Source organism: Heptranchias perlo, chromosome 34 (assembly GCF_035084215.1).
Source record: "Heptranchias perlo isolate sHepPer1 chromosome 34, sHepPer1.hap1, whole genome shotgun sequence".
Lineage (NCBI taxonomy): Eukaryota > Metazoa > Chordata > Chondrichthyes > Hexanchiformes > Hexanchidae > Heptranchias > Heptranchias perlo.
The window spans coordinates 21600246-21625594 of record NC_090358.1 but is presented as its reverse complement, the minus strand read 5'-3'; the positions used below and the strand labels follow the sequence as shown (position 1 = coordinate 21625594).

The 25349-nt window shown below is 45.7% G+C and overlaps 1 protein-coding gene across 4 annotated transcripts in view; it reads left to right on the top strand.

Moving 5' to 3' along the window:
- The window catches only part of LOC137301874 (multiple C2 and transmembrane domain-containing protein 2-like), a 365811-nt gene that overhangs the window by 28803 nt on the left and 311659 nt on the right, over positions 1 to 25349 (top strand). For 3 of the 4 annotated variants that reach the window (XM_067971577.1, XM_067971578.1, XM_067971576.1), the window contains exons 2-3: positions 10674 to 11212; positions 18931 to 19095. In XM_067971577.1, coding sequence (XP_067827678.1) covers positions 10751 to 11212; positions 18931 to 19095 — 627 coding nt within the window. In that variant the 5' untranslated portion in view covers positions 10674 to 10750. The remainder of the gene's footprint in view (positions 1 to 10673; positions 11213 to 18930; positions 19096 to 25349) is intronic. The other variant, XM_067971579.1, reaches the window with a different exon arrangement.

The following is a 25349-nucleotide window of genomic DNA, read 5'->3' as shown; positions in this document are numbered from 1 at the left end:
AACGGCGATATATTTCCAAGTCAGGATGGTGTGTGACTTGGAGGGGAACGTGCAGGTGGTGTTGTTCCCATGTACCTGCTGCCCTTGTCCTTCTAGGTGGTAGAGGTCGGAGGTTTGGGATGTGCTGTCGAAGAAGCCTTGACGAGTTGCTGCAGTGCATCCTGTGGATGGTACACACTGCAGCCACAGTGCGCCGGTGGTGAAGGGAGTGAATGTTTAGGGTGGTGGATAGGGTGCCAATCAAGCGGGCTGCTTTGTCCTGGATGGTGTCGAGCTTCTTGAGTGTTGTTGGAGCTGCACTTATCCAGGCAAGTGGAGAGTATTCCATCACACTCCTGACTTGTGCCTTATGGATGGTGGAATTGCTTTGGGGAGTCAGGAGGTGAGTCACCCGCCACAGAATACCCAGCCTCTGACCTGCTCTTGTAGCCACAGTATTTATATGCCTGGTCCAGTTAAGTTTCTGGTCAGTGGTGACCCCCAGGATGTTGATGGTGGGGGATTCGCTGATGGTAATGCCGTTGAATGTCAAGGGGAGGTGGTTAGACCCTTGTTGGAGATGGTCATTGCCTGGCACTTGTCTGGCACGAATGTTACTTGCCACTTATCAGCCCAAGCCTGGATGTTCAGGTTGTGTTTTTGCAATTGTTATATTACCTTTCTTTTTAGTACCTGGCTGACATCTTTCTTTCTGTTCCTTCTTACTTATTCTCTCTCCTTCTCTCTCACTCTCAGCCAGACAGATGTGGTTAAAGCAAATAACTTCTATTTGCCACAGATGTGGTTTAATCAAGGCTAGGCCAACACTTTCAAAGCTTAACAAAGAAATAGTTAAACATCAGGCCCAACAACAGATACTGTATAAGCAGATTTATTCATCAGGCGAGAAGGTGGGTTTTTAGAGAAAGGACCAAAAACCCAAAACTTAAGAAAAGATTAAACTAATTTGCAACTTTCCTTCTTCATCAAAAATTAGTTTCCAAGGATACCCTGCCTAAGTCTAAATTCAGGGTTTTTATCCAGAAACTCCTCCTTGCTTGAATAATGGTTCTCTCTCTCTCTCTTTCTTTCTCTCTCTTTTTTTCTCTCTCTCTCATATTCACCCAAATAACTAAACTGAAAATAAGCGAGCAAAGCAACATTTCAAGTGTGAACTTATGCTTGTCCAACAAGCAGATGGTGCTTTACTTGGAAATTAATCTAGTCTGAATGCAGACTCACTTTAAATGAGTAATTCTTGCTGTTCAAACTTGTATTTATTGCAAGAGTAAGGGCTGTGGATGCTGAGTCGTTGAGTATATTGAAGGCTGAAATAGGTAGATTTTTGGACTCTGGGGGAAATCAATAGATATGGGGATCGGGCAGGAAAGTGGAGTTGGAGTTGAAGGTGAAGATCAGCGATGATCGAATTGAATGGGTCGAGGGGCCGTATGGCCTACTCCTGCTCCAATTTCTTATGTTCTTGTGTGTTCATTTCAGTTATGCCACTGTTCTCTTGAAGAAAAAGAGAATAGCAGAGCCCAATTCTACTCTGCAGTGACAGGCACTAATTCCTTGACAATATCTTCTTGTTTACGGTGCGTTAGTTTTTTTGTAAAATTCTTTTGCAAATTCAAGTTGTACAATATGTGTCAGTCATTGTGTGTGTCATATAATGGCTGCTTTCATGGAAGCCTGATAATGTTCTTGCCAGAAACTGTCTGCTTTGTTTCTCCAAGGTTTCGTTTATTAATGAATACATAGTAGGAGTCAAAGCACTGAACAGGTAAATGTTGAATGCAAAATGAGTCATAATTTTTACACTGTAATACGTTGCTGGATGGATGAATCGGCTCCATTAATTTGCTAGTGTGAATTTTTAGTTGTCTGTAACATCACGCTTCCAGACACTTTGGATGCATTTACACTGCAACTTTAGCTTCTGTGAGAAATGATTTCTGTTTTGCAACAATGGTTAAAGCTGTGGTATAAATCTAGATTCAGCGGGCAAAGCTGAGTGAGAGTTAAAAAAGCATACGGGATCCTGGGCTTTATAAATAGAGGCATAGAGCACAAAAGTATGGAAGTCATGATGAACCTTTATAAAACACTGGTTCGGCCACAACTGGAGTATTTTACAGGGAAATGTTGGGGGCGGTGGGGGTTCTAAAAATCGGGGAAATCCCGTTCGGGTTCAGAAGCCGGCTCCAACCCGCCGACTTCCAAGTTCCACCTATTTGCGCGTGGGCATCTCGAATCCGGAAGTCCCACTGGCAATTAAAGCCAGCGGGATGATAGTTAAAGAGCCAAATGTACCTCATTGAGGTACTTAAGGCACTTTACTTGTGACAGATTACGTACTTAGAACGATTTTTAACTTACCTGGGCGGCTTGCCCACCGCTTCTGATTCACCCCTCCCACCCCCCACCTCGATCTCCCCCCTCGTGTTGCAGCTCCTGACAGCAGCCAGCCTGTAAATCAGGCTAGCTGCCGGGCGCAAAACCCGGAGAGGACGTTAATCATCATCAATCACGATGCGATTGCGTCGGAAACGATAAGTTTTGTTTATGCGGGTTTGCCACGTGTACCTTCACCCCCTCGCTGCCAACCTGCCACCATTTCAATATTGTGCCCGTTGTGTCCAGTTCTGGGCACCGCACTTCAGGAAAGATGTGAAGGCCTTAGAGAGGGTGCAGAAGAGATTTACTAGAATGATTCCAGGGATGAGGGACTTTAGTTACGTGGATAGACTGGAGAAGCTGGGGTTGTTCTCCTTGGAACAGAGACGGTTGCGAGGAGATTTGATAGAGGTATTCAAAATCATGAAGGGTCTAGACAGAGTGGATAGAGAGAAACTGTTCCCATTGGCAGAAGAGTCAAGGACCAGAGGACATAGATTTAAGGTGATTAGCAAAAGAACCAAAGGTGACATGAGGATAAACTTTTTTACACAGCGAGTGGTTAGGATCTGGAATGCACTGCCCGAGGGGGTAGAGGAGGCAGATTCAATCATAGCCTTCAAAAGTGAATTGGATAAGTACTTGAAAGGAAAATAAATTGCAGGGTTACGGGGAAAGGGCAGGGGCGTGGGACTAGCTGGATTGCTCTTGCATAGAGCTGGCGTGGACTCGATGGGGCCGAATGGCCTCCTTCCGTCATATAACCTTTCTATGATTCTAGATTCTTTGGAGGAGGAAGTCTGGCTCTGCTTCCAGTTAATATCCTACAGCAGCGTTTCCCAAACTGTGGGGTGCGTCCCCCTCTTCCAAAGAGGAGCACGAAGTGGTTGGAAAAATAAAATATTTTTAAGAAATAAACTATGTTGAGGTGTGTCCTAAAGTGAATACTTTTGCCGTGCTCCCGACACTCTATGCGTGTAGCGGTTTGGGACACTGCCTTTAGATTGCGGCAAATGACCAATGGGCTTTGTGTGTGGGAGGTACCTCCAATGGGTGCGCCCTACAGTTTGGGAAACGCTGCTTTACAGTAAAGATCTGTAGGGTAGGAGTCAGTATCATTAGGAAAACAGTGGGGGATAAATTCGACAGGGCCTATTATTGGGCTTAGGTAGCGTGATCCGCTATTAACCCGCGCCCAATGGCCCCTGTGTAGACAGGACGGGAACTTCGGCCGGCCCTCAGTACTTGCTGTCAATCTGCGTTGAAATCCAGGCCTTGCACGTCGATACAATGCAATTCGCACTTTCGGCCAACAGGGGGAGCCCGAATCTTCAGCCAGAAGTGCCGAGTGGATGATCCATCTCGGCCTCCCTCCCGATATCCCCACCATCACAGAAGCCAGTCTTCAGCCAATTCGATTCACTCCACGTGATATCAAGAAACGGCTGAGCTCACTGGATACAGCAAAGGCTATGGGCCCCGACAACATCCCGGCTGTAGTGCTGAAGACTTGTGCTCCAGAACTAGCTGTGCCTCTAGCCAAGCTGTTCCAGTACAGCTACAACACTGGCATCCGCCCCGACAATGTGGAAAATTGCCCAGATATTTCCTGTCCACAAAAAGCAGGACAAATCCAATCCGGCCAGTTACCGCCCCATCAGTCTACTCTCAATCATCAGCAAAGTGATGGGAGGTGTCCGTCGACAGTGCTATCAAGCGGCACTTACTCACCAATAACCTGCTCACCGATGCTCAGTTTGGGTTCCGCCAGGACCACTCGGCTCCAGACCTCATTACAGCCTTGGTCCAAACATGGAGAAAAGAGCTGAATTCTAGAGGTGAGGTGAGTGTGACTGCCCTTGACATCGAGGCAGATGTTCGCTGATGATTGCACAGTGTTCGGTTCCATTCGCAACCCCTCAGATAATGAAGCAGTCCGAGCCCGCATGCAGCAAGACCTGGACAACATCCAGGCTTGGGCTGATAAGTGGCAAGTTACATTCGCGCCAGACAAGTGCCAGGCAATGACCATCTCCAACAAGAGAGAGTCTAACCACCTCCCCTTGACATTCAACGGCATTACCATCACCGAATCCCCCACCATCAACATCCTGGGGGTCACCATTGACCAGAAACTTAACTGGACCAGCCATATAAATACTGTGGCTACAAGAACAGGTCAGAGGCTGGGTATTCTGCGGCGAGTGACTCACCTCCTGACTCCCCAAAGCCTTTCCACCATCTACAAGGCACAAGTCAGGAGTGTGATGGAATACTCTCCATTTGCCTGGATGAGTGCAGCTCCAACAACACTCAAGAAGCTCGACACCACCAAAGCAACCCGCTTGATTGGCACCCTATCCACCACCCTAAACATTCACTCCCTTCACCGGCGCACTGTGCCTGCAGTGTGTACCATCCACAGGATGCACTGCAGCAACTCACCAAGGCTTCTTCGACAGCACCTCCCAAACCCGCGACCTCTACCACCTAGAAGGACAAGGGCAGCAGGCACATGGGAACAACACCACCTGCACGTTCCCCTCCAAGTCACACACCTCCCCCTCCCTCCCCTCCCCGTTCCTCTCCCTTCCTTCCCCTCCCTCCCCTCCCCCTCCTCCCTCCCCCTCCTCCCTCCCCCTCCCCTCCTCCCCTCCCTCCCCCTCCCTCCCCCTCCCTCCCCCTCCCCCTCCCCCCTCCCTCCCCCTCCTCCCCCTCCCCTCCCCCTTCCTCCCCCTCCCCCTTCCTCCCCCTCCCCTTCCTCCCCCTCCCCTTCCTCCCCTCCCCTCCTCCCCTCCCCCTTCCTCCCCCTCCCCCTTCCCCCCCTCCCCCTCCCCCTCCCCCTCCCCTCCCCTTCCTCCCCCTCCCCTTCCTCCCCCTCCCCTTCCTCCCCCTCCCCCTTCCTCCCCCTCCCCCTTCCTCCCCCTCCCCCCTTCCTCCCCCTCCCCCTTCCTCTTCCTCCCCCTCCCCCTTCCTCTTCCTCCCCCTTCCTCCCCCTCCCCCTTCCTCCCCCTCCCTCCCCCTCCCCCTTCCTCTTCCTCCCCCCTTCCTCCCCCTCCCCCTTCCTCCCCCTCCCCCTTCCTCCCCCTCCCCCTTCCTCCCCTTCCTCCCCCTCCCCCTTCCTCCCCCTCCCCCTTCCTCCCCCCTCCCCCTTCCTCCCCCTCCCCCTTCCTCCCCCTCCCCCCTTCCTCCCCCTCCCCCTTCCTCCCCCTCCCCCTTCCTCCCCCTCCCCCTTCCTCCTCCTCCCCCTTCCTCCCCCTCCCCCTTCCTCCCCCCTCCCCCTTCCTCCCCCCTCCCCCTTCCTCCCCCTCCCCCTTCCTCCCCTCCCCCTTCCCTCCCCCTCCCCCTTCCTCCCCCTCCCCCTTCCTCCCCCTCCCCCTCTTCCTCTTCCTCTTCCTCCCTCTTCCTCTTCCTCTTCCTCCCTCTTCCTCTTCCTCCCTCTTCCTCTTCCTCTTCCTCCCCCTTCCTCTTCCTCTTCCTCTTCCTCCCCCTTCCTCTTCCTCCCCTGCTTTCTCTGGCTCTGTATTTGCTTAAAAACCGTTTAAGCTTCTACTTCTCCCAGTTCTGACGAAGGGTCTTCTATCTGAAACATCAACTCTGTTTCTCTCTCCACAGATGCTGCCTGACTTGCTGAGTATTTCCAGTATTTTCTGTTTTTCAGATTTCCAGCATCCGCAGTATTTTGCTTTTGATAACAAATGGTTTGATTCTTGGTTAAAATACCTCGGTCCTCAAACTTAGGCCAGCGAGTCCACCTTGCACTCGCCCTGCTCCTGCCCGCCCAAAACCTGCTTGGGGTTAAAATCGGGCCATGCATTTCAGAATTTGTACAATAGAAATTTATTGAAAAAAATATACGAACAGATGACATTGTGATAAAGAGAGATTTGAGTGCACATATGCAACAGGTGATTTGTGACAGGCAGTGAATTGTTCAGTTATGTGCAGATGATGGATGAGAAACATTCTGATGTGGGACCTTCCTGATCTGTTTCATTGGCTGTAAAGTGCTTTGGGATGTCCTGAGGTCATGAAAGGCGCTATATAAATGCAAGTTCTTTCCTTTTTAAGAAGGAATTCTTCAAATAAAATTACATTTACAGCTACAAGCAGCAAGCACTGCAGCTTCATTCAGGGCCTGCTTTTGTTTAGATGCCTATCAGCATCGATCTTCCATAGTCAAAGGTCAGAGTTTCAGCTGTGGCCAAGTTAACATGAGAATCTGTCAAGCGTTTTCAACACTTAGCAAGAAGCTGTTAGCAATCCACTTTGGTCACTGCAGTTTTACACTGAATGACATTGCTACCTCCTTAAAATGCTTTTAAAAGAGCAGATTTAATGTTGTGTAGTTTTACAACCAATTTTGTGAATTTTTGTTCAGCATTTCATGTCAAGTTAATCCCTTCTGCAGCAAGCTGTTGTTTCAGATTGACTGTTGCAAACTACTTTGTGTACAGTAAGTGCTACTTCCCTAGTTGTCAGTACGAAAATGCTTTATATATCACCCACCGGTATAGTTGTTATAATCGAGCTTAGCAGAGTGAACATCTGGACTACCGCAGTGAAAGATACTTTTTTTTTGTTCAGCTTTGGGCAGTTGATATTTGAGTAAAGTATTGTGAGGGATGCCAGCACTTGGGAGTGGAACATTCCCTTCCAGATTTGACACCTAATGCCTGCTTAATTTCTCCCAGGTCAACTCCAGTGTGGTTTAGTTGCTCAAAAAAACGTTCTTGACTCTGCCTCCAGAGTGTGCCTTAACCAACATTTATCCCTCAACCAACATCACCACTAAAACAGATTATCCGGTCATTATCTCATTGCTGTTTGTGGGAGCTTGCTGTGCACAAGTCGGCTGCCACGTTTACATTACAACAGTGACTGCACTTCAAAAGTACTTCATTGGCTGTAAAGTGCTTTGGGACGTCCTGAGGTTGTGAAAGGCGCTTTATAAATGCAAGTTCTGTCTTTCTTTAACTGCTGTCCCAGAAGAGAACTCCCTATTGCACCAACGTGGTAATTTCATTTCCTGTGCAATGCACCCTTGTGTTTTCTCTCGTCTCTTACTGATTCCAGCACCTGTACAGAAATCCAGCTCTAGTCTCCAAATTTGCTGCCTCCTGTTTCATTCAGCTGTCTGGTTTATACGCATAAAATAAATACAGACGAGGAAGGACATTTGGCCCATCTTACCTTATCATTGCAGCAGCTGGTTTCTGAATACATTTCCATTCACCTACCCAGATGTGTATTCCATGTGCTGTTTGTTCTACAAAACATCCTCCTGATATCATTAATTTGCCTTTTATCAGTTTGAACCTTTTGTCCCTTGCCCTACTGTTATGGCACACCTTGAAATAGCACTGTAGGAATGGGCCTCAACAGATCACACTCTGTCATTCACGCTTTCTATGTAAATGCAAGTTGTTGTTCTGTCTTTTACTCTCACACTCTCAGTGTCTCTCTTGCATTCTCTGACATGCTCTATCTCTTGCTTTTACATGTATACCCTCTCTCCGTTTCACACATAAGGGACGTCTGCCCCATTTCCAGTGAAGTGCCACCGGCAGATTGGGAGCAGCTCTGAGGAATTTTTTCGATCTGTATGTCTGTCTCTCCTCCCTCCATCCCTCCCTCTGTCTGTCTCCTATCCGTCCGTCTGTCTCCCGTCCGGCCTGCCTGCCTCCCTCCCCGTCCGTCCGCCTCCCTATCTCCCTCCCTCCCTCCCTCCCCGTCCGTCTGCCTGTCTCCCTAATTGTGTGTCACACTCTTTTCTCCTCCTCCCCCCCCCACCCTCCCCATTGCTTCTCTTTTTCCTTCTGTTTCTATCTTCTCTTTTTCCTTTTTTTTTCTCTGTCTCCTCTGCTGCCTCCTTCTCCCTTCCTCTGTTTCTCCCTTTTTTTATCTTTTGGCCTCTTTTCTTTATCTTCCTCTTGTTTGTCTTGTGCTCTCTCTCCTCTTTTGGCACTTTGGGAATCTGTAGGGATTGGTTAGGGCATCAGGAAAAATTATGAAGAATAGGAAGGGCTGCAGGCTACATGGGACCAGGAGTGGAAAATGGCTCTTCAGGAAAAAAAAAGTTTTTTTAAAAAAAAGGGAGAAAAATAACAGTGGAAATTGGTGAAATAAAGACTGAGGAAATTTTTTTAAAAAACAGAGCTGGAAAAAAAAAGAAAATTTGCAGCAGGAAACAGGTCTTGAAAGAAAAAGACAGCTGGGAATAAAATAGAGGCAAAAAAGAATGGGACAATACCAGGTCTGAGCTGCGCATTCAGGTGGACCTGTTGACTGGTATGGAGCTGGGAATCACTGCTCGAAGGGCCAAGACCGAAGCTGATCGCGTGATCCAATGAGCCAGTCAGTCAGTATAATTAATGGCACGGTGCCACCTAAACTTGGGAAATTGGGTGAGGAGAACTGAATCACAACTCATTATAATAAACAGGAAAATTGAAGCACGACAACAAAGAAATCATGACAAAATTGTACAGGAAGGAATTGTGACACTTAGAGGAAACATGTGCTTGTGCGTAAAATGTTTAATACATATCATTCAGCAGTCTCTTTATTGATTGCTGCTCCACTGTGAATTGATGTCTGCTGAAACCACTTGATGTCTTCAACCTCCCCTTTAACTGTTTCTACACCATTCATAGGCTTCGCATGTACCACATTTTTTCTTTGTGTACAGTACTGTACGCTTATATATCTGCATTAATTTCATGTCACTGTTCGCCCCACTTCCTGATTTTTATCTTATTCTATTTGTGAGTTCCTGGCTACATCCCTTGTCTCAACTACCCGTCTCCCCCCATCCCCCTACCCCCATCCATGCATTGAGTTTCCGAATCCAAATCATTGTTGTAAATTTAAAGCAATAGGGGTCACTGGATCAATCCCTGGAGTGCTCCACTCACTCTCCCTCCCACTCATCATTACTCCCATCACAAGTACCCACAGCTTCCTTTCCTTCAACCAGTCCCTTCTCCATTTCTAGCTTTTACTTTAAATGCCTACTGCTTCATAGTTACGTAGCAGTCGTTCATGAAAATCTTTGTTAAAGGCTTTGTGGAAGTCCAGATACTTTGCATTGGGCTTGCCTTGGGGGTGCCACCTTCTTAACAAGAGTCAGTGAGATTGGTCCTCCACTTAGAAGATGGGAGACTTCCATCAATTGGGAGGTGCAGCAAGTTTTCTGCGACCCTATGTAATACTAGGGGAGTACTGCTTTGTCAAAGGTGCTGTCTTTCAGATGAGACGTTAACCCGAAACCCCATCAGCCTGGATGGAAATGATCCCATGGCGTTATTTGAAGAAGAGCAGGGAGTTGTCCTGGGTCAACATTCCCCCTCAAGCAACACCACTCAAAACAGATTAATTGGTCATTCATTCATTTACTGTTGGTGCGAACTTGCTGTGCGCAATTTGGATACCACATTTCTCTCCAAACATTAGTCACTACACTTCAAAAGTTATTAAGTGGCTGCGGAACACTTTGGGATGTGAAAGGTGTTCTATAAATGAAAGATCATTGTTTCTATTCTTGGTGCTATAACTACCAGTACAATAAGAACTGTATTAGAAACATAGGAACAGGAGTAGGCCATTCAGCCCCTCGAGTTCCATATTTCTTGATACCCTTACCTAACAAAAATCTATCGATCTCAGTTTTGAAAGCTCCGATTGTACCAGCGTCCACAGCCTTTGGGGTGAGAGAGTTCCAGATTTTTTCTACCCTTTATTTAGGAGGAAAATCTGGAAGCACTTTTCCAAATGGCCTGGCTCTAATTTTAAGATTATGTCCTCTCGTTCTGGATTCCCACACCAGAGGAAGTAGTTTCTCTGTATCTACCCTATTCAATCCTTTTAACACTTCAATCAGATCACCCCTCAATCTTCTATACTGAAGGGAAAAGAGAAGCCTAGTTTACGCAACCTGTCCTCATAAATTAACCCTCTAAGCCCTGGTATTGAGCCTGTCCAAGTAATCATTACCTAAACCCCATTTAGCCAAGAGGAAGAGATTTCCTTTCTGTCAGTGTAGTCTGGATTCAAACCAGGATCTCTGAGGTAAAGAGGATATTTTCCTTTCAAGCCCATGTCACCACACAGTACTGAATATTCTTGTGCTCTGTATGTACCTATGCTGACGTATAACTAACGATATGCCTGATGCTATGCATCAAACCAGGTTAAAAGGTGCCATGTTAAGTAAAATGATGTGCTCAGAGATATTGTGAGAATGGTTTGGTGATTACACGAGTGACCGTTGTTTGTTCCTTCATCTTTCGCAGATCCTGTTTAACTAGAAGGTGGAGAAACCTGTTTCTGACGAACTGCTTTATCGAGGACTTGGCCGAACGGTCAAAAAATGGAAGCGCAAAAGGAAATTACAGCATGGGAATCCTTCCGAGCAAAGACTAAGCCCTTTCTGCAGAATTTAAAGAGAGGCAAAATGTCAAGTAAAAGAAAAGACGGGAAGAAGCGTCACCTTTTGGACCAGCGAATGAGTGTGTCAGAACCGGACATGTTGCAAGTGGGCAAGACCTACTGCGAGAGTTGCTCAACTACTCTTGTCAAGACCTCCGCTGTCAATTACTTTAGCAGCCCTTCCACCCCGGTTAAGAAACCGGGTAAAAATAATGGGCAACCTGTGCTTCAGGCAATTACGGTACCGACAGAGGAGCCTCAACAGCTGGAGAACTCCTGCACCGAAAAGGAAACATCCACGAATGTTACATTACCTGAGTTAGTGCCGGAATCTAGCGAAAATGACGCTGAAGGAATGCCAGAAAGTTACTTTTGTAGTGGATCGACAGAAGAAAAGTCTGTGGTACGTAATTTACGGATTCCGATTTAAGATGATTAAACGATTTGGTAGGGTAGGTAGAGAGAAACTATTTCCTCTGGTGGGGGAGTCCAGAACAAGGGGGCGTAACCTTAAAATTAAAGCTAGGCCATTCAGGGGTGATGTCAAGAAGCACTTCATCACACAAAGGGGAGTGGAAATCTGGAAAACTCTTGGGGGTTAGTTGAAAATTTCAAAACAGAGATTGTTAGATTTTTTGTTGTGTTAGGGTATTAAGGGTTACGGAACCAAGGCGGGTAGATGGAGTTAAGATATAGATCAGCCATGATCTAATTGAATGGCAGAACAGGCTTGAGAGGTTAAGTGACCTCCTCCTATTCGTACGCTTCTGCAAAGGCAAAATCTTGCGGTTGACTCGCGAGTAGAATTCTCTGTTATATATAATAGCTCAAGTGTCATCTTTCTTAGTCAAGTAGTTGAATCATTGCTGAATAACTAGAAGCTGAAAGTCTTTTTTTTGGCGCAAGTAAGATAGCTACAATAACACAGTGGTTGTGGTACTGGGCTAGCAACCCAAAGGGTGTAACTCGAATGCCCACCATGGCAAGTTGTGAAAATTTAATTCATGAAATCTGTTGTTTTTTAAAGAAAGATACCAATGAAAGAATTCATATTTTAGTGAGAAATTTCTGGCCCAATGAGTGCATTGACTGCTACTGTAATTATTGAATGGTTTTTTTTTGAATGGGTGCGTGTGGTTACTTTCAACAGTTTGTTGACTTGTTGACTTTAACTGTGATTCAGAGTATGAGCACAATGTGTCAACATGTAAAGATCCTTCCAAATGACTGGACACCAGATCGGTGGACCCCACCCAGATTAAGCTAACTCTCTTTATCAATTTACAAATATTTTAAAAATCGGTTACGAATGGCAAAAGTGCTATCATTATCGTCAACCCCGTACGCAGTGAACATCTGCTTGATACGCAAAGCATTAATTATATGCAGGTACGCAGAAAAAAAGCCTTAGAATCTAAACTATCATAGTGCATCAACTATCACTACCTTGGCTGGTAAACTTCAGACTCAAAGCTTAACTATGACTAGCATTGAATTTAAAATCTTGTCGTCATCTTCAAATCTCTCCACAATGTTGCCCCACTCCATCTCTGAATCCTCCTCCACCTTGTAATTCTCTCCTGCATTATTTGTTCTTCCAACTCTGGCCTTTTGTGTGTTGCCCCCCTAAATTCCTCCGCCTCTCCACTTCTCTCTCCATCTTCTCTTTAAACCCATCTTTTCAACCACGTTTGATTAATTTCCCCCCCCCTGGGGTGTTCGGGGTGCTTCCTACATTAAAGGTGCTGTATGCTATAAGTTGTTTTGTTGTAGTGGTAGATCCTTAACCCCATCTTGGAGTAGGCCTTGTTACTTTAACATGTCCAGGAGCAGATCAACAACAACTTGCATTTATATAGTGCCTTTTAACATTACAGATTGCCACACTGTAGGTTCAATATCCTCACACTTTCTTGCCCCGGATAGACAGAGCACCTTTCAATATTACTTGTAATTTCTCATTTGGCAGAGGACCATAGCCAGTTCCTGCTATCCTGCAAAACAGGCAGTTGTTCACTTAGTCTCAATGGCCAATTTGATTAACGTGTAACACCACGTTGCCCTTGCAGACGTCAGCTGAAACTTCAACGCTGTTCGCTCAGCATAGCCTACCTTGTTTTTCACAATTTTCACATCTGCTTCCAATGCTTTGCTTACCATCTCAATGTGGCATTAGGCTCGCCCTGGTTACAGTCTGTCGACCCTGACTAATGTGAAATGGAGAAAGCAGCAAGTTGTGATTTTAAGACTTATGTGCAGTCCTTTACCTATTGTGATCCTGGACCGTTTTTATTTTTTAAAACCTACCTCTTTCACCAAGCGTTTGGTCACCTGTCCTAATGTCTCCTTCTTTGGCTCAGTGTCAGTTTTTGTCTGATTACGCTCCTGTGAAGTGCCTGGGATCTTTTACTATGTTAAAGGTGCTATAAAAAAGTAAGTTGTTGTTGTTGAACCGGACTAAAAGTTAAACTAGCTGGCTCAAACTGTCTAGGAGAAACAGGAGTTAGTTATAGGTTTCAAGCCTAAGGAACTTCCTCAGGACTGGACGGAGGGTCTTGGACCTGAAATGTCGACTGACTGACTCGTGTTTCTCCACAGAAGCCGCCTGACTTGCTGAAGAGTTTCTAGATTTTTCCCTTTTTTGTTTTCAGATTTGCAGATTTGCTTTTTGCTTCTGTTGATTTTTGAGATTACAAATTCATGGTAGTCTGGGATCTGGAACACAGTTATGATGTTAACAGGGATGCAAAAGATCCCATGGCACTATTTGAAGACGAGCAGAGGACTTCTCCCACTGTCCTGGCCAACATTTATGCCACAACCAATAAAACGAACACCACCAAAACAGATTATTTATCTCACTTGTTATCTGTAGGACCTTTATTGTAGGACAATTGGCTGCTGTGTTTGCCTACATAACAATAGTGACTACACTCCAAAAGTAATTAATTGGCTGTGAAGTGTTTTGGGATGCCCTGAAGACATGAAAGTCACCATATAAATGCATCCTTCTTGGCTGCTAAGTTAACCTGTTCCTTTAAGCTCACAGTGATTCTAAGCTCGTGTACTTCCTGTGGGGAAGAAGTCTAACTATGTCTTGAGGCTAATCAGAGTTTAATTGCTGTTTGGTGAGCGAAGTTTAAAGGTTGCCATGTGCTTGTAAATTTTAGGCTCCAGGTGAGGGGCAAAAAAACAGCATGGGAGTGATTTTCACCGTCAACGCTTGGGCGATTAAACTGGTCGAGCGGATCAAACAGCTGGTGTTGAATCAATGGAAGGAAGATCAGGTGGTTCTATAATGGGCTGGCGACCTGCTCTACCAGTTTACTGCCCAACCGGTGAGGGTGTGAGTAACCCACATTGACTTTAAACCTGCAGGAAAATAAGGCCCATATGAAAGAAATTTTAGCTCTGTTCTCCTTTTCATGTATGCAGATAGTTCAGCGGTAGGATATTTGAAAATATTTGTACACGTACCTAAGGTTGGAACGTCACATGTTCATCTAATGTACAGTTGTTGTGCATTCATTGTGTTGCCTACATAGCAACAGTTCTCCACTTCAAAAGAAAAGGTGCTTTGGGAGGTTGTCAGAGGTCTAGGCTGACACTAGGTCTAGGGAGTGTTGCATTGTTGGAGGTGCTGTCTTTCAGATGAGACGTTAAACGGAGGCCTCATCTGCCCCTTCAGGAGGACGTAAAAAATCCCATGGCATTATTTTGAAGAAGAGCAGGGGAGTTCTCCCCGGTGTCGTGCCCAATATTGATCCCTCAACCACCATCACTAAAACAGATTATCTGGTCATCATCACATTGCTGTTTGTGGGATTTTGCTGTGTGCAAATTGGCTGCCACATTTCCTACATTACAACAGTGATTACACTTCAAAAGTACAATTGGCTGAAAAGCGCTTTGAGACATCCTGAGGTCATGAAAGGCGGGATATAAATGCAAGTTCTTTTTTCTTTCTCTCCTCTTTCTCCTTTTCTTTCTTTCTGATAAGTTGCCATATAAATGAAAAATTCTTCCAATTCCATTTATTGTATTTTCTTTGAAACTAATAAATTTTAGATTAAACAACTGGAAGCAAAAATAATATCCTTGTTCAAAAAAGATATATAATAATCGCGAGTTTATTTGTCTAGAAGTCAGTGAGTGACTGTAGGACCAGTTAAACACTGAAACAGTCACTGCAAATCTCTAACAGTGGTGCGGATCCGTTAGCTGATATTTTTATCAAGTTTCAGTGTTCTTCAAACTTTTTTTCTTGTGACCCAGGGAAACAATAATATCATCTGACTAGAGTTTTCATAAAATCACAATAAAGGGCTCACGTTAACCTCTTCACTTCAAGTAATAACTAAAATTAGACATCGATGTTACATGAAAAACATTTTAAATACAGTTTTAAAAAAAAATCAGTTGAGTTTCACTTACTTAAAGTGACGGGTGGGTCTGCCTGTTGTTCATGATCTCGTTCCAATCTGGATCTCGAGATGAAAGCACTACACGTACATCAGGTGCATTGTTGAGTCAGTATCTTTTGGTCTTTAACCTTGTCAAAGTCGCAAATCCCAGTTCGCACACGTAGGTCATTGTGAACGGCAGCAACAGCAGAACACTAATCTTACTTAACAGTGAATATTCTTTGAAAGCTCTGATCCAAAAAGATGGCCAACTTAATGGCTTGTGGCATGTTTTCAATGTGCTATTACAGGTGAGTTGCACCAGCTCGTTTTATTGCTCAGGCATCAAGTTTCATACTTTAATAAATTAGTCCTGAATCAATAAAGCTTCATTATTGATTCAGGATTAATTTATTGAAGTTTTTTTTAAAAAAATAACCCAGGTTTTCCCTGCTACTGGACTGCCTAAATTTCTCAACTGATAAACATAGCTCTGTGCACACATTTAGATAGGCACAGGCAGAGCTCTGCTCTTCCCCAATCTGAGTGGTACTTATGGGACGATATAACTTGATAGTGCCAACTTGCTGCAGTCTCAAATCTACACCAGTACAAAACAAATACAAGGTAGTGGCAATATAATAGTACAAATAAATTATAGTAGCTGAGACATTGATGTTGAAGACTTGAACGGTAACTTTCTAAATACTACTTTTGGAGGGGTGGGCGTGAGGGATTGACGAGGTACCTTTACAGTACTTTCAACTTGTAAACGTCAGATATGTTCACGTTTGCCAGCTATATGTGGAAGAACAAACTTTTAGCTTGTAAACTGCTACTGTTTCCTGTGGGGAAGAAAACAGGGTCACTTCCTAAAAAGAGGCCAACACTACAGCACAGGGTGAAACCAATTCAATTCAGTTTATATCTGAAATTCGATAGCTAGAATATAAAATTGCCTTTAGGAGGATTATATTTTCAGTCCTTTGTGTAAGCCTATTTTCAAAAAAGAATTGCAACGCTGACAAGATGACTGGTAGCTCAGCGGTTTGGGAAGAAACTTCTTAAGAGGAGTCGGAATTGACCTCCACTCCCCCCACCCCCCAAAAAAAACTTCAGGAAAAACGCTGCCTGGAGCAGCTCTCTGGGTTGATCAGTTGAAGGAGTGGCCGCCATGCTGCTCCCAGTACACGGGCCAGGATGTGGTGGGTGTTTTCTTTTTAAAGAACAGCAGGACAAGGTCTGTTTTCTGAGACCGACAAAAGGCACGGGGGCGAGTGAATCAAACGGACTGAAATTAAATTCCGGATTGGAAACCCAGATCTCTCTTTATTACTTTATTACATGTTACTCCAGGCCTGCCAACCATTTTCACCCGGAGGCTTCACAACCGCCAGGATCAGGTCGAAAGCGGTTTAAAATTTACTGAGAGCATGAACCACATCATCTACATTTAAAAAAAAAACTATTGTATTGTTTTCTCCTCTCCCCACCGCCCCATCTTTTTTTAAAAATCGAACTGCCACGCCCCCCACCTTCCCTCTGCTGCTTCTCGTCCTTTATCTTCTTTACCACAACATTGAAGGTCTCCTCGATGTTGGTCGCCATGGTTGTTCTCCAGCCTGTGGCCTAAGGCACCCACAATGCACCTGCTCGTCTCGTCCCCTCCCCCCGCCGCCGCCGGGGGGTGCAGCGTGTAGCAGCAACAAGGGAGCGAGAGGGCTCGGCGCGTCCTGGCTGATGCTCGACACCTCGGGGCAGCTCTTTGTGATGAGCTTGAAGCGGGTCAGAGGCAGCGCCATCATGGCGGGCTGGGAACTCGGCCTCGCGGGGAAGCGACCCAGTGATTAACGTTCCGCGACCCGGTATTGGGTTGCGACCCCGTACTTTGGAAACCACGGATTTTATTTGATGCGAACATTTGATTATCTGTTCCAAACTAGTGCAGTCGGTATCTGCGTAATGGGAAGGTGTGACCTGTGGAAAAAGACTAATGCAGCTATTGAAGGAATTGATTTAAAAAAAAAACAATCTCCTGTCCTGTAGCTGGAATCATCAGTACTGGTGTAATTAGAATTCACTGCTTTTAGAAGAGTTTGGCCCTTTGACAATGAGTGCTGACCAATGGGTACAGAAAGCTGATGCTACGCAGCCTTGCTTGTCAATAGCCAAGAGAGAGCTTTGCAACAAACAGCAAAAGAGCTCATGGGACCGATTTTCTTGAACGCCCTCTCTCAGGCACAAAGGTCAAGAAAAATGTAGCCCCCCCACCCTCACCCTCGCGCCCCTCCTTACGCTGCTGCTGGATTGCTGGGGCTTCCCCTGAGGTTCAGAGCTAGCAGCTGCAGCCGGTTAGTTAATACGATTGATCGCTAACCGGCAAGCCTTCAGCCTGGGGGGGGGGACGGACGATTTTCTGGCCCCACTTTGCCACCTGCGTTACACACAGGCCTCAACGTTCAGATGTGAACGAGATGCGATGGGACCTTTCCAGCCTCCCGCTTCGATTTCCTCTTTACCGCGGCCCTGGCGGTGCTCAGAAACCAGGGGGTACCCTGACAAGCTGGTGCTTCACGCTGGGAACTCCAACCAATCCGAGGTCCTGAAGGAGCCATGCAACGAGCCGTACAGGAGTCCGAGGCCAAGTGGGATCGTTACTTCTTCAACTGCCGTCAGATCTTTAGGCCTTTAGGGCCTTCTAGCCACCTTAATGGCCCGGTACACCAAATCCAGCCGCAGCTGGACCTGGACAGGTGCAACACACTTCAGGTGGTCTGTGGCCGTTCAACACTTGGGGCAAAGTGGGACCAGAAAATCGTCCCCCAGAGCTGAAGACTTGCCAGTTAGCATTCTTTTTTTTCAAAAAATATACTTTTATTCATAAAATTTGCAGCAATACATACAATGCAGTTGTCATATCACATTCCAAACGTACACAATACAGATTATACAATTTGCAGGTTACATCAAGTGCAGTTCAATGAACACATTTTACATAATTACAGTTCATGACACTCTGGGGTGTCTCATTGCATTATACTCAATACAGATTATTGATTACAGGTACATTACAGCAATTTGAATTTTACATTCTGCCCGGGGAGGTTTTTCCCTGATTGCAGCCCCTCAGTATACAATGGCAGGAAGGCTCTAAATGGTTGCCTTTCCCCACAGAGCCTTTGCGGCGGCCGCACCTAGCTTCAGTGCGTCCCTGAGCACGTAGTCCTGGACCTTGGAATGTGCCAGTCTGCAACACTCGGTCGAGGACAGCTCCTTGTGCTGGAAGACCAGCAGGTTTCGGGCAGACCAAAGGGCGTCTTTCACCGAGTTAATGGTCTTCCAGCAGCAGTTGATGTCTGTCTCGGTGTGCGTCCCCGGGCACAGCCCGTAGAGCACAGTCGTGTGTTACGGAACTGCTCGGGACGAACCTGGACAGATACCACTGCATCTCTCTCCAGACCTTCTTTGCAAAGGCGCATTCCAGAAGGAGATGGGTGATGGTTTCGTCTGCACCGCAGCCTCCTCGGGGACAGCGCGCGGTGGCGCTGAGAGTCCGGGAGTGCATGAAGGATCTGACAGGAAAGGCCCTTCTCACCACCAGCCAAGCTATGTCTTGGTGCTTGTTTGAAAGTTCTGGCGATGAGGCGTTCTGCCAAATGACATTGACAATCTGCTCAGGGAACCAACTGACAGGATCCATCGTCTCCTTTTCCCGCAGGGTCTCGAGGACGTTACGTGCGGACCACTTACTGATCGCCTTGTGGTCGAAAGTGTTTTTTTGCATAAACTTTTCAACGAGGGACAGGTGGGGCGGAACGGACCAACTGGACGGAGTGTTCCGTGGCAGCGTGGCCAGGCCCATCCTTCACAACACCGGGGACAGGTAGAACCTCAGCACGTAGTGACATTTAGTGTTTTCTTACCAAGGGTCCACGCAAAGCTTGATGCAGCCGCACACAAAAGTGGCCATCAGGATGAGGGCCACGTTGGGCACGCCTTTCCCCCCTTTCTCCAGAGATTTGCACATCGTGTCCCTGCGGACACGGTCCATTTTTGATCTCCAGACAAAGCGGAAGATGCATTCAATCATATTAACTAACCCGGCTGCAGCTGCTAATCATAAAAAAACAGCTTCAAGGTTAGAGGGAGCTGTTGGGGCACATCCTGTACATGACTCTGGATAGAAAGCTAGATCAATAGCGATACCCTACCTAAGCTTGAGGCGCTAATCAGCAAAAATATGTTGAATAAATCAATACAACTTTCCTGTGGGTGCACACAAAGGTTTACAGTTGATAAAAATGTTTATTGTACGTTCAGAGTTTGCACCTGATTGGTTAGAAGCAAGTTTTTACACCGACACGAATGGAAGTGTGCCCTTTCCCACAATTTCCACGTTACTGTCTGAACCAATTTACCTACAGTCCTTCCACCTTCGATTTTTGCAATGGACAAGTGTTAACAATGTGCTGTGACAATGTGCCTGCTGAGCTTACACATGACCACACTGGCTTCAGTTCCTGGAATTGAGCTTGCGTGTGGCAGATGATGCCAAAACAGGTTTAACCAGACTAGTAATGGACCTGTCTCGTTCCAGAGGTTTTGTGTGGAGCTGGAAGAAGTTAAACTGCATGAGATTTTACTGGTATAATTCATTTACTTGTGCTGCTGCATTATGTGCTGTTTTGCTCAGATCTCAAATTGACAATGCTGGAGTCTTTAGGACTTTCAGCCAAGAGCCCCAAGTTTGAGCATCATTCTGTACTAATCCTTCCATTTGGGAACTCAGTGGGCATGAAGTGAAGAGAAAGTGCTAAAGGGAAAAACTTCACTCTGTAATACACCCCCTAATGGGTTGACTAAGGAGCAAAACAAGTACTGAGCATGAATGGACATGTTTGTATTTAATCTTCCAACCAGAGGATAGCAGCTAGAGGCAAGGGGCAAAATGGCAAAGTCTGATTGCTTAATCTAACCGTGTCGGGTCATGTGTGTAAAGTTGGTGAGGGAGGCACATGAACAGTGTCTGGCGATTATCTCCACTTGATTAGATTTTAATCAAAAGTAGGCCGGTTGTCAGAGCACGGAAGCTTGGGTTATAACAGTTTATTGTAGTAATCAGCATCAGTAATTGCTCTCAGATATGTGTAAGAACAATTTGTGTTTCTGAAAATTTGCTGTGAGCATATTTTAATGCATTTTCATTTAATGGTGTTTTTTTCTATCTTGTAATATGAGATCCTTTGCTACTGATCAGTATTATATTGTCCTAGGGATTGAATCTTTGGAATATGATAACCACTGGAATTATTCTGGTTACAGATTTTATTTCAGTACTTTCTATCATATAATTATCATGGATGAAAGAAAGATCTGCATTTATATAGCACCGTTCATGACCTCAGGACATCCCAAAGCGCTTGACAACCAATGAAGTACTTTTTGAAGTGTAGTCACTGTTGTAGGAAACGCGGCAGTCAATTTGTGCACAGTAAGATCCAATAAACAGCAATATGATAATGACCAGATAATCTGTTGGTTGAGGGATAAATATTGGCCAGGATACCATGGAGAACTTCCCTGCTCTTCTTCGAAATAGTGTCACGGGATCTTTTACGGCCACCTGAGAGGGCAGACGTCTCATCCGAAAGACGGCACCTCCGACAGTGCAGCACTCCCTCAGTACTGCACCGCAGTGTCAGCCTAGATTTTGTGTTCAAGTCACTGGAGTGGGACTTGAATCCACAACCATGGATGGAAAGCCATTGGTTCACATCCATGCTTCCCATGATATGTTTCGCGAGCGTATCTCCTCGCTGTGAGTGCTGGATCATGGAATTGCCCCTATGTTGGTGATACTGGATCTGTGAATGAGATACTTTCAAACTGGCACAAACCACCATTTGAGTTCATAAAAAGTACCAAATTGCGGCTGTTGGATTTGTGCATGTCGGTGGAATATTAACAAATAATGAAGCAGTCCGAGCCCGCATGCAGCAAGACCTGGACAACATCCAGGCTTGGGCTGATAAGTGGCAAGTAACATTCGCGCCAGATAAGTGCCAGGCAATGACCATCTCCAACAAGAGACAGTCTAACCACCTCCCCCTGACATTCAACGGCATTACCATCACCGAATCCCCCACCATCAACATCCTGGGGGTCACCATTGACCAGAAACTTAACTGGACCAGCCATATAAATACTGTGGCTACGAGAGCAGGTCAGAGGCTGGGTATTCTGCGGCGAGTGACTCACCTCCTGACTCCCCAAAGCCTTTCCACCATCTACAAGGCACAAGTCAGGAGTGTGATGGAATAATCTCCACTTGCTTGGATGAGTGCAGCTCCAACAACACTCCAGAAGCTCGACACCATCCAAGATAAAGCAGCCCGCTTGATTGGCACCCCATCCACCACACTAAACATTCACTCCCTTCACCACCGGCGCACTGTGGCTGCAGTGTGTACCATCTACAGGATGCACTGCAGCAACTCGCCAAGGCTTCTTCGACAGCACCTCCCAAACCCGCGACCTCTACCACCTGGAAGGACAAGAGCAGCAGGCACATGGGAACAACACCACCTGCACGTTCCCCTCCAAGTCACACACCATCCCGACTTGGAAATATATCGCCGTTCCTTCATTGTCGCTGGGTCAAAATCCTGGAACTCCCTTCCTAACAGCACTGTGGGAGAACCGTCACCACACGGACTGCAGCGGTTCAAGAAGGCGGCTCACCACCACCTTCTCGAGGGCAATTAGGGATGGGCAATAAAAATGCTGGCCTCGCCAGTGATGCCCACATCCCGTGAACGAATAAAAAAAAAGTCTTGGAAAGTAGGGGCATTTCAATAAAAAATGCAAACAAACAATTTGCAGTGGGAATAGTGAATTGTAAACATAGTATGGTATAATTAAAGTGACGTATTAGACACGAGTACAGCAGCTGTGAATGGTGTAAGTGAAGGATGGATTCTGATGTATCTAATTAGAAATGCTATTTGCTTTCATAGTTGGAAAATTGAATACAGAAGTAATGATTTGTGATGTTGACTGGATTTAGACTTTGAATGTCAAAGCAATGTTCTCCCTGTTTGTAGCACTCACTTTAGCACATCTCTGCTCTTTTTCATGTCAATATTAGAACTACTTTCAGAGCTATTGTGTCCCTATGAGGTGGACTGTTGGCCGTCGAGGCTTATCTGACGTCAACACAAGTCATAATGCAATTTAGATGCTAAATTCCCTGCAATTCACCGAGACAAATATCCTGCTGATGCAGCATGTGCCACATCACATGGTCAGCATACATTGAATTTATTTCATTACTGGAACATTCATGTCACAAAGGGTGTGAGAACTTTCTAAATGGTCGGCCCAGGGAGCTTGGAATTTCCCTGGACCTGCCGGTAGTCTTAAGGGTTAACACAGCGAGGTAGGTTTTGCTGTTGTGGCACTTGCCAGCAAGGATTGCTTGGGCACAGCGCACAAGAGGGAAATTAGATGGGGAGGATGACATACCAGAATGGAGCCCATGTGCGATCTCCCTGCTGAATTTCCTCTGTGCACTGCAACCAGGCAATCCTTTACGGCAAGACAAGAAAATCTGTCCTAATATTTGCTTTTTGATGAACGTAGGAACACGAGTAGGCCATTCAGCCCCTCGAGCCTGCTCAGTGATTCTGTTAGATCATGGCTGATCTGTATCTCAACTCCATTTACCTGCCTTTGCTCCATATCCCTTGATACCCCGACCTAACAAAAATCTATCGATCTCAGTCTTGAAAGCTCCAATTGACCCCCAGCATCCACTGCTTTCTGGGGGGAGAGAGTTCCAGATTCTACCACCCTTTGTGTGAAAAAGTGCTTCCTGATTTCCCTCCTGAATGGCCTCGCTCTAATTTTAAGATTATGTTCCCTCGTTCTTGATTTCCCCCACCAGAGGAAATAGGTTCTCTCTACCTACCGTATCGAATCCTTTTTAACATTAAACGCCTCAAACAGGTCTCCCCTCAATCTTCTAAACTCAAGGGAATACAAGCTGAGTTTATGTAACCTGTCCACGTAATTTAACCCTCTAAGATCATCCTGGTAAATCTGCGCTGCATCCCCTCCAAGGCCAGTATACGCTTCCTGAGGTGCGGGGCCCGAAACTGAAAGTAGTACTCCAGATGGGGTTAGACCAAGGCTCTGTATAACTGAAGTATTAAAAATGAATTAATTTTATTAAGTTTTTCAGTGATAGCGTGGGGGGGGGGGGAGTAATTGGATAGGGCCTATTATTGGGCGGGGGTAGCACGATCCGCTATTACGCCGCGCCCTACGGCCTCTGCGCAGGCAGGACGAGACTTTCGTCAGGCCCGAGGACTTACCTGCAATCTGCGTTGGAAATCAGTGTTGAGCGAGAATTCCATGCACTTGGCACTTTCCACCAGCAGGGGGGACCTCCAATCTCTTAAAGGTAGGCTGTCTGTTAGAAATCTCTTAAAGGTAGCTGGTAGCTGTTATTTGCTGAAAATAACAGTCTACTGTCTGCACGGTCAGACATCGCACACGTAAAGCACAGATGCAGGTCCCGTCCCTATGTTTACACACTGATGAGTTATGTTAAAACATTGAATACAGGTTGCACACCACTAAATCCCACATCCTCCAATCTGCATACCAGACCTCACCAATCTGCCGATCTGAGTTTGTACCAGGCCTGCGAGAGTGCGTGCACCAAGGTGGACCACGTCACGCTGGAAACGTGCATGCGCAACCAAGACGCCATCTTGGCACTTCGGGAGGCCGCGTAGCATTGAAACAACGGGCGCTACAAGGCCCAATTTAGCGCCCACTGTGTTTAATGTAAATTTAACCCTCTAAGCTCCAGTATCATTCTGGTGAAATGCTGCTTTACTGATCCACAAATTGAAGACATCAACATGAGATTTTGGAATCCTGTTATTATCTTTGTAAATAAACGGATGTGAATTCTTTCAATTATGGCTGTGCACTCAAGTCACAGGTTGTGACCCAGTATGTCAAAAGAAAACATGTCCAGAATGAATTGGATAAAATTAATTTTTTCTGTATGTTTGGGCTTGCACTGTGGTCCCAGGATCGTGGGGAAACTAAATTCCTGGCAACATGGAAGTTATTTGCTATTCTTGTTTTGTTTAAAACTACTTACAATGTCCGCCCGTACCAGGAATGTTTTGTTTTTGAATAGTTTGCCCTGAGCTTCTCGGCTCAGTTACTCCGAATCATTTTTACGTCAGGAATTTTAAACTGTGGATCCAAATTAATAAGTGGTACTAGCTAAGGCTGAGATAAAGTGGGATCTTTTGAATTTAAGCAGGAGTCTTTTAAGGACCCATATATCAATATCATGTTAGTCTAAAATACTGAGTGAAATAAGCACAGAATTGGAAAGTAAGCAAAACTAGGCTAAGATTACATTTCAGCAATGAAACCACTGCATATGATGAGATGGGAGAGGAGATATTTCATTATAATTTAATTTATAAACACGGGTGAATTGTGCTTTGAAATTTAATTTGTCTTCCCATTTATCTGCGTACACTTCTCTGCGTGCCCCAGTCAGTTGTTGCCAGGTTACAGTTAGCAACAACTCAGCGAGGGCGATGTGTTGCTCCACACCCCACAGCATGGTCCACTCTCTCTCTTGTGGCCTTTGAGCTAAAAGATGAGCGGAGAGACTGGCTCTATACGCGAGGGATTATGACAAAGAAGCTAGGTGGGAGGTTAATTCCTGACAAAGGGAGCAGGTGGCTGGGTGGGTTAGAGAATGAATGTGACCTGCCTAGTCTAAACAACTAAGCTTGTTGGGAGAAAGGAACTATCTCTCCCATCGCATACATCGTGTGTGTATGCGTTGGAGTATACAATGCTTGGCAAGTGGACACAGCTTGCAAATGTAAATTTTAAATATTTAATTTTAAGAAATGACATTTTTTGCAATACAATTCTATAGATATTTATGCTGGGCTATTTGAAAAACTCATAGAAATGATATGACTACAACAACTTGCATTTATATAGCACCATTAACATAGCAAAATGTCCCAAGGCGCTTCACAGGAGCGTAATCAGACAAAAATATTGACTCCGAGCCAAAGGAGACATTAG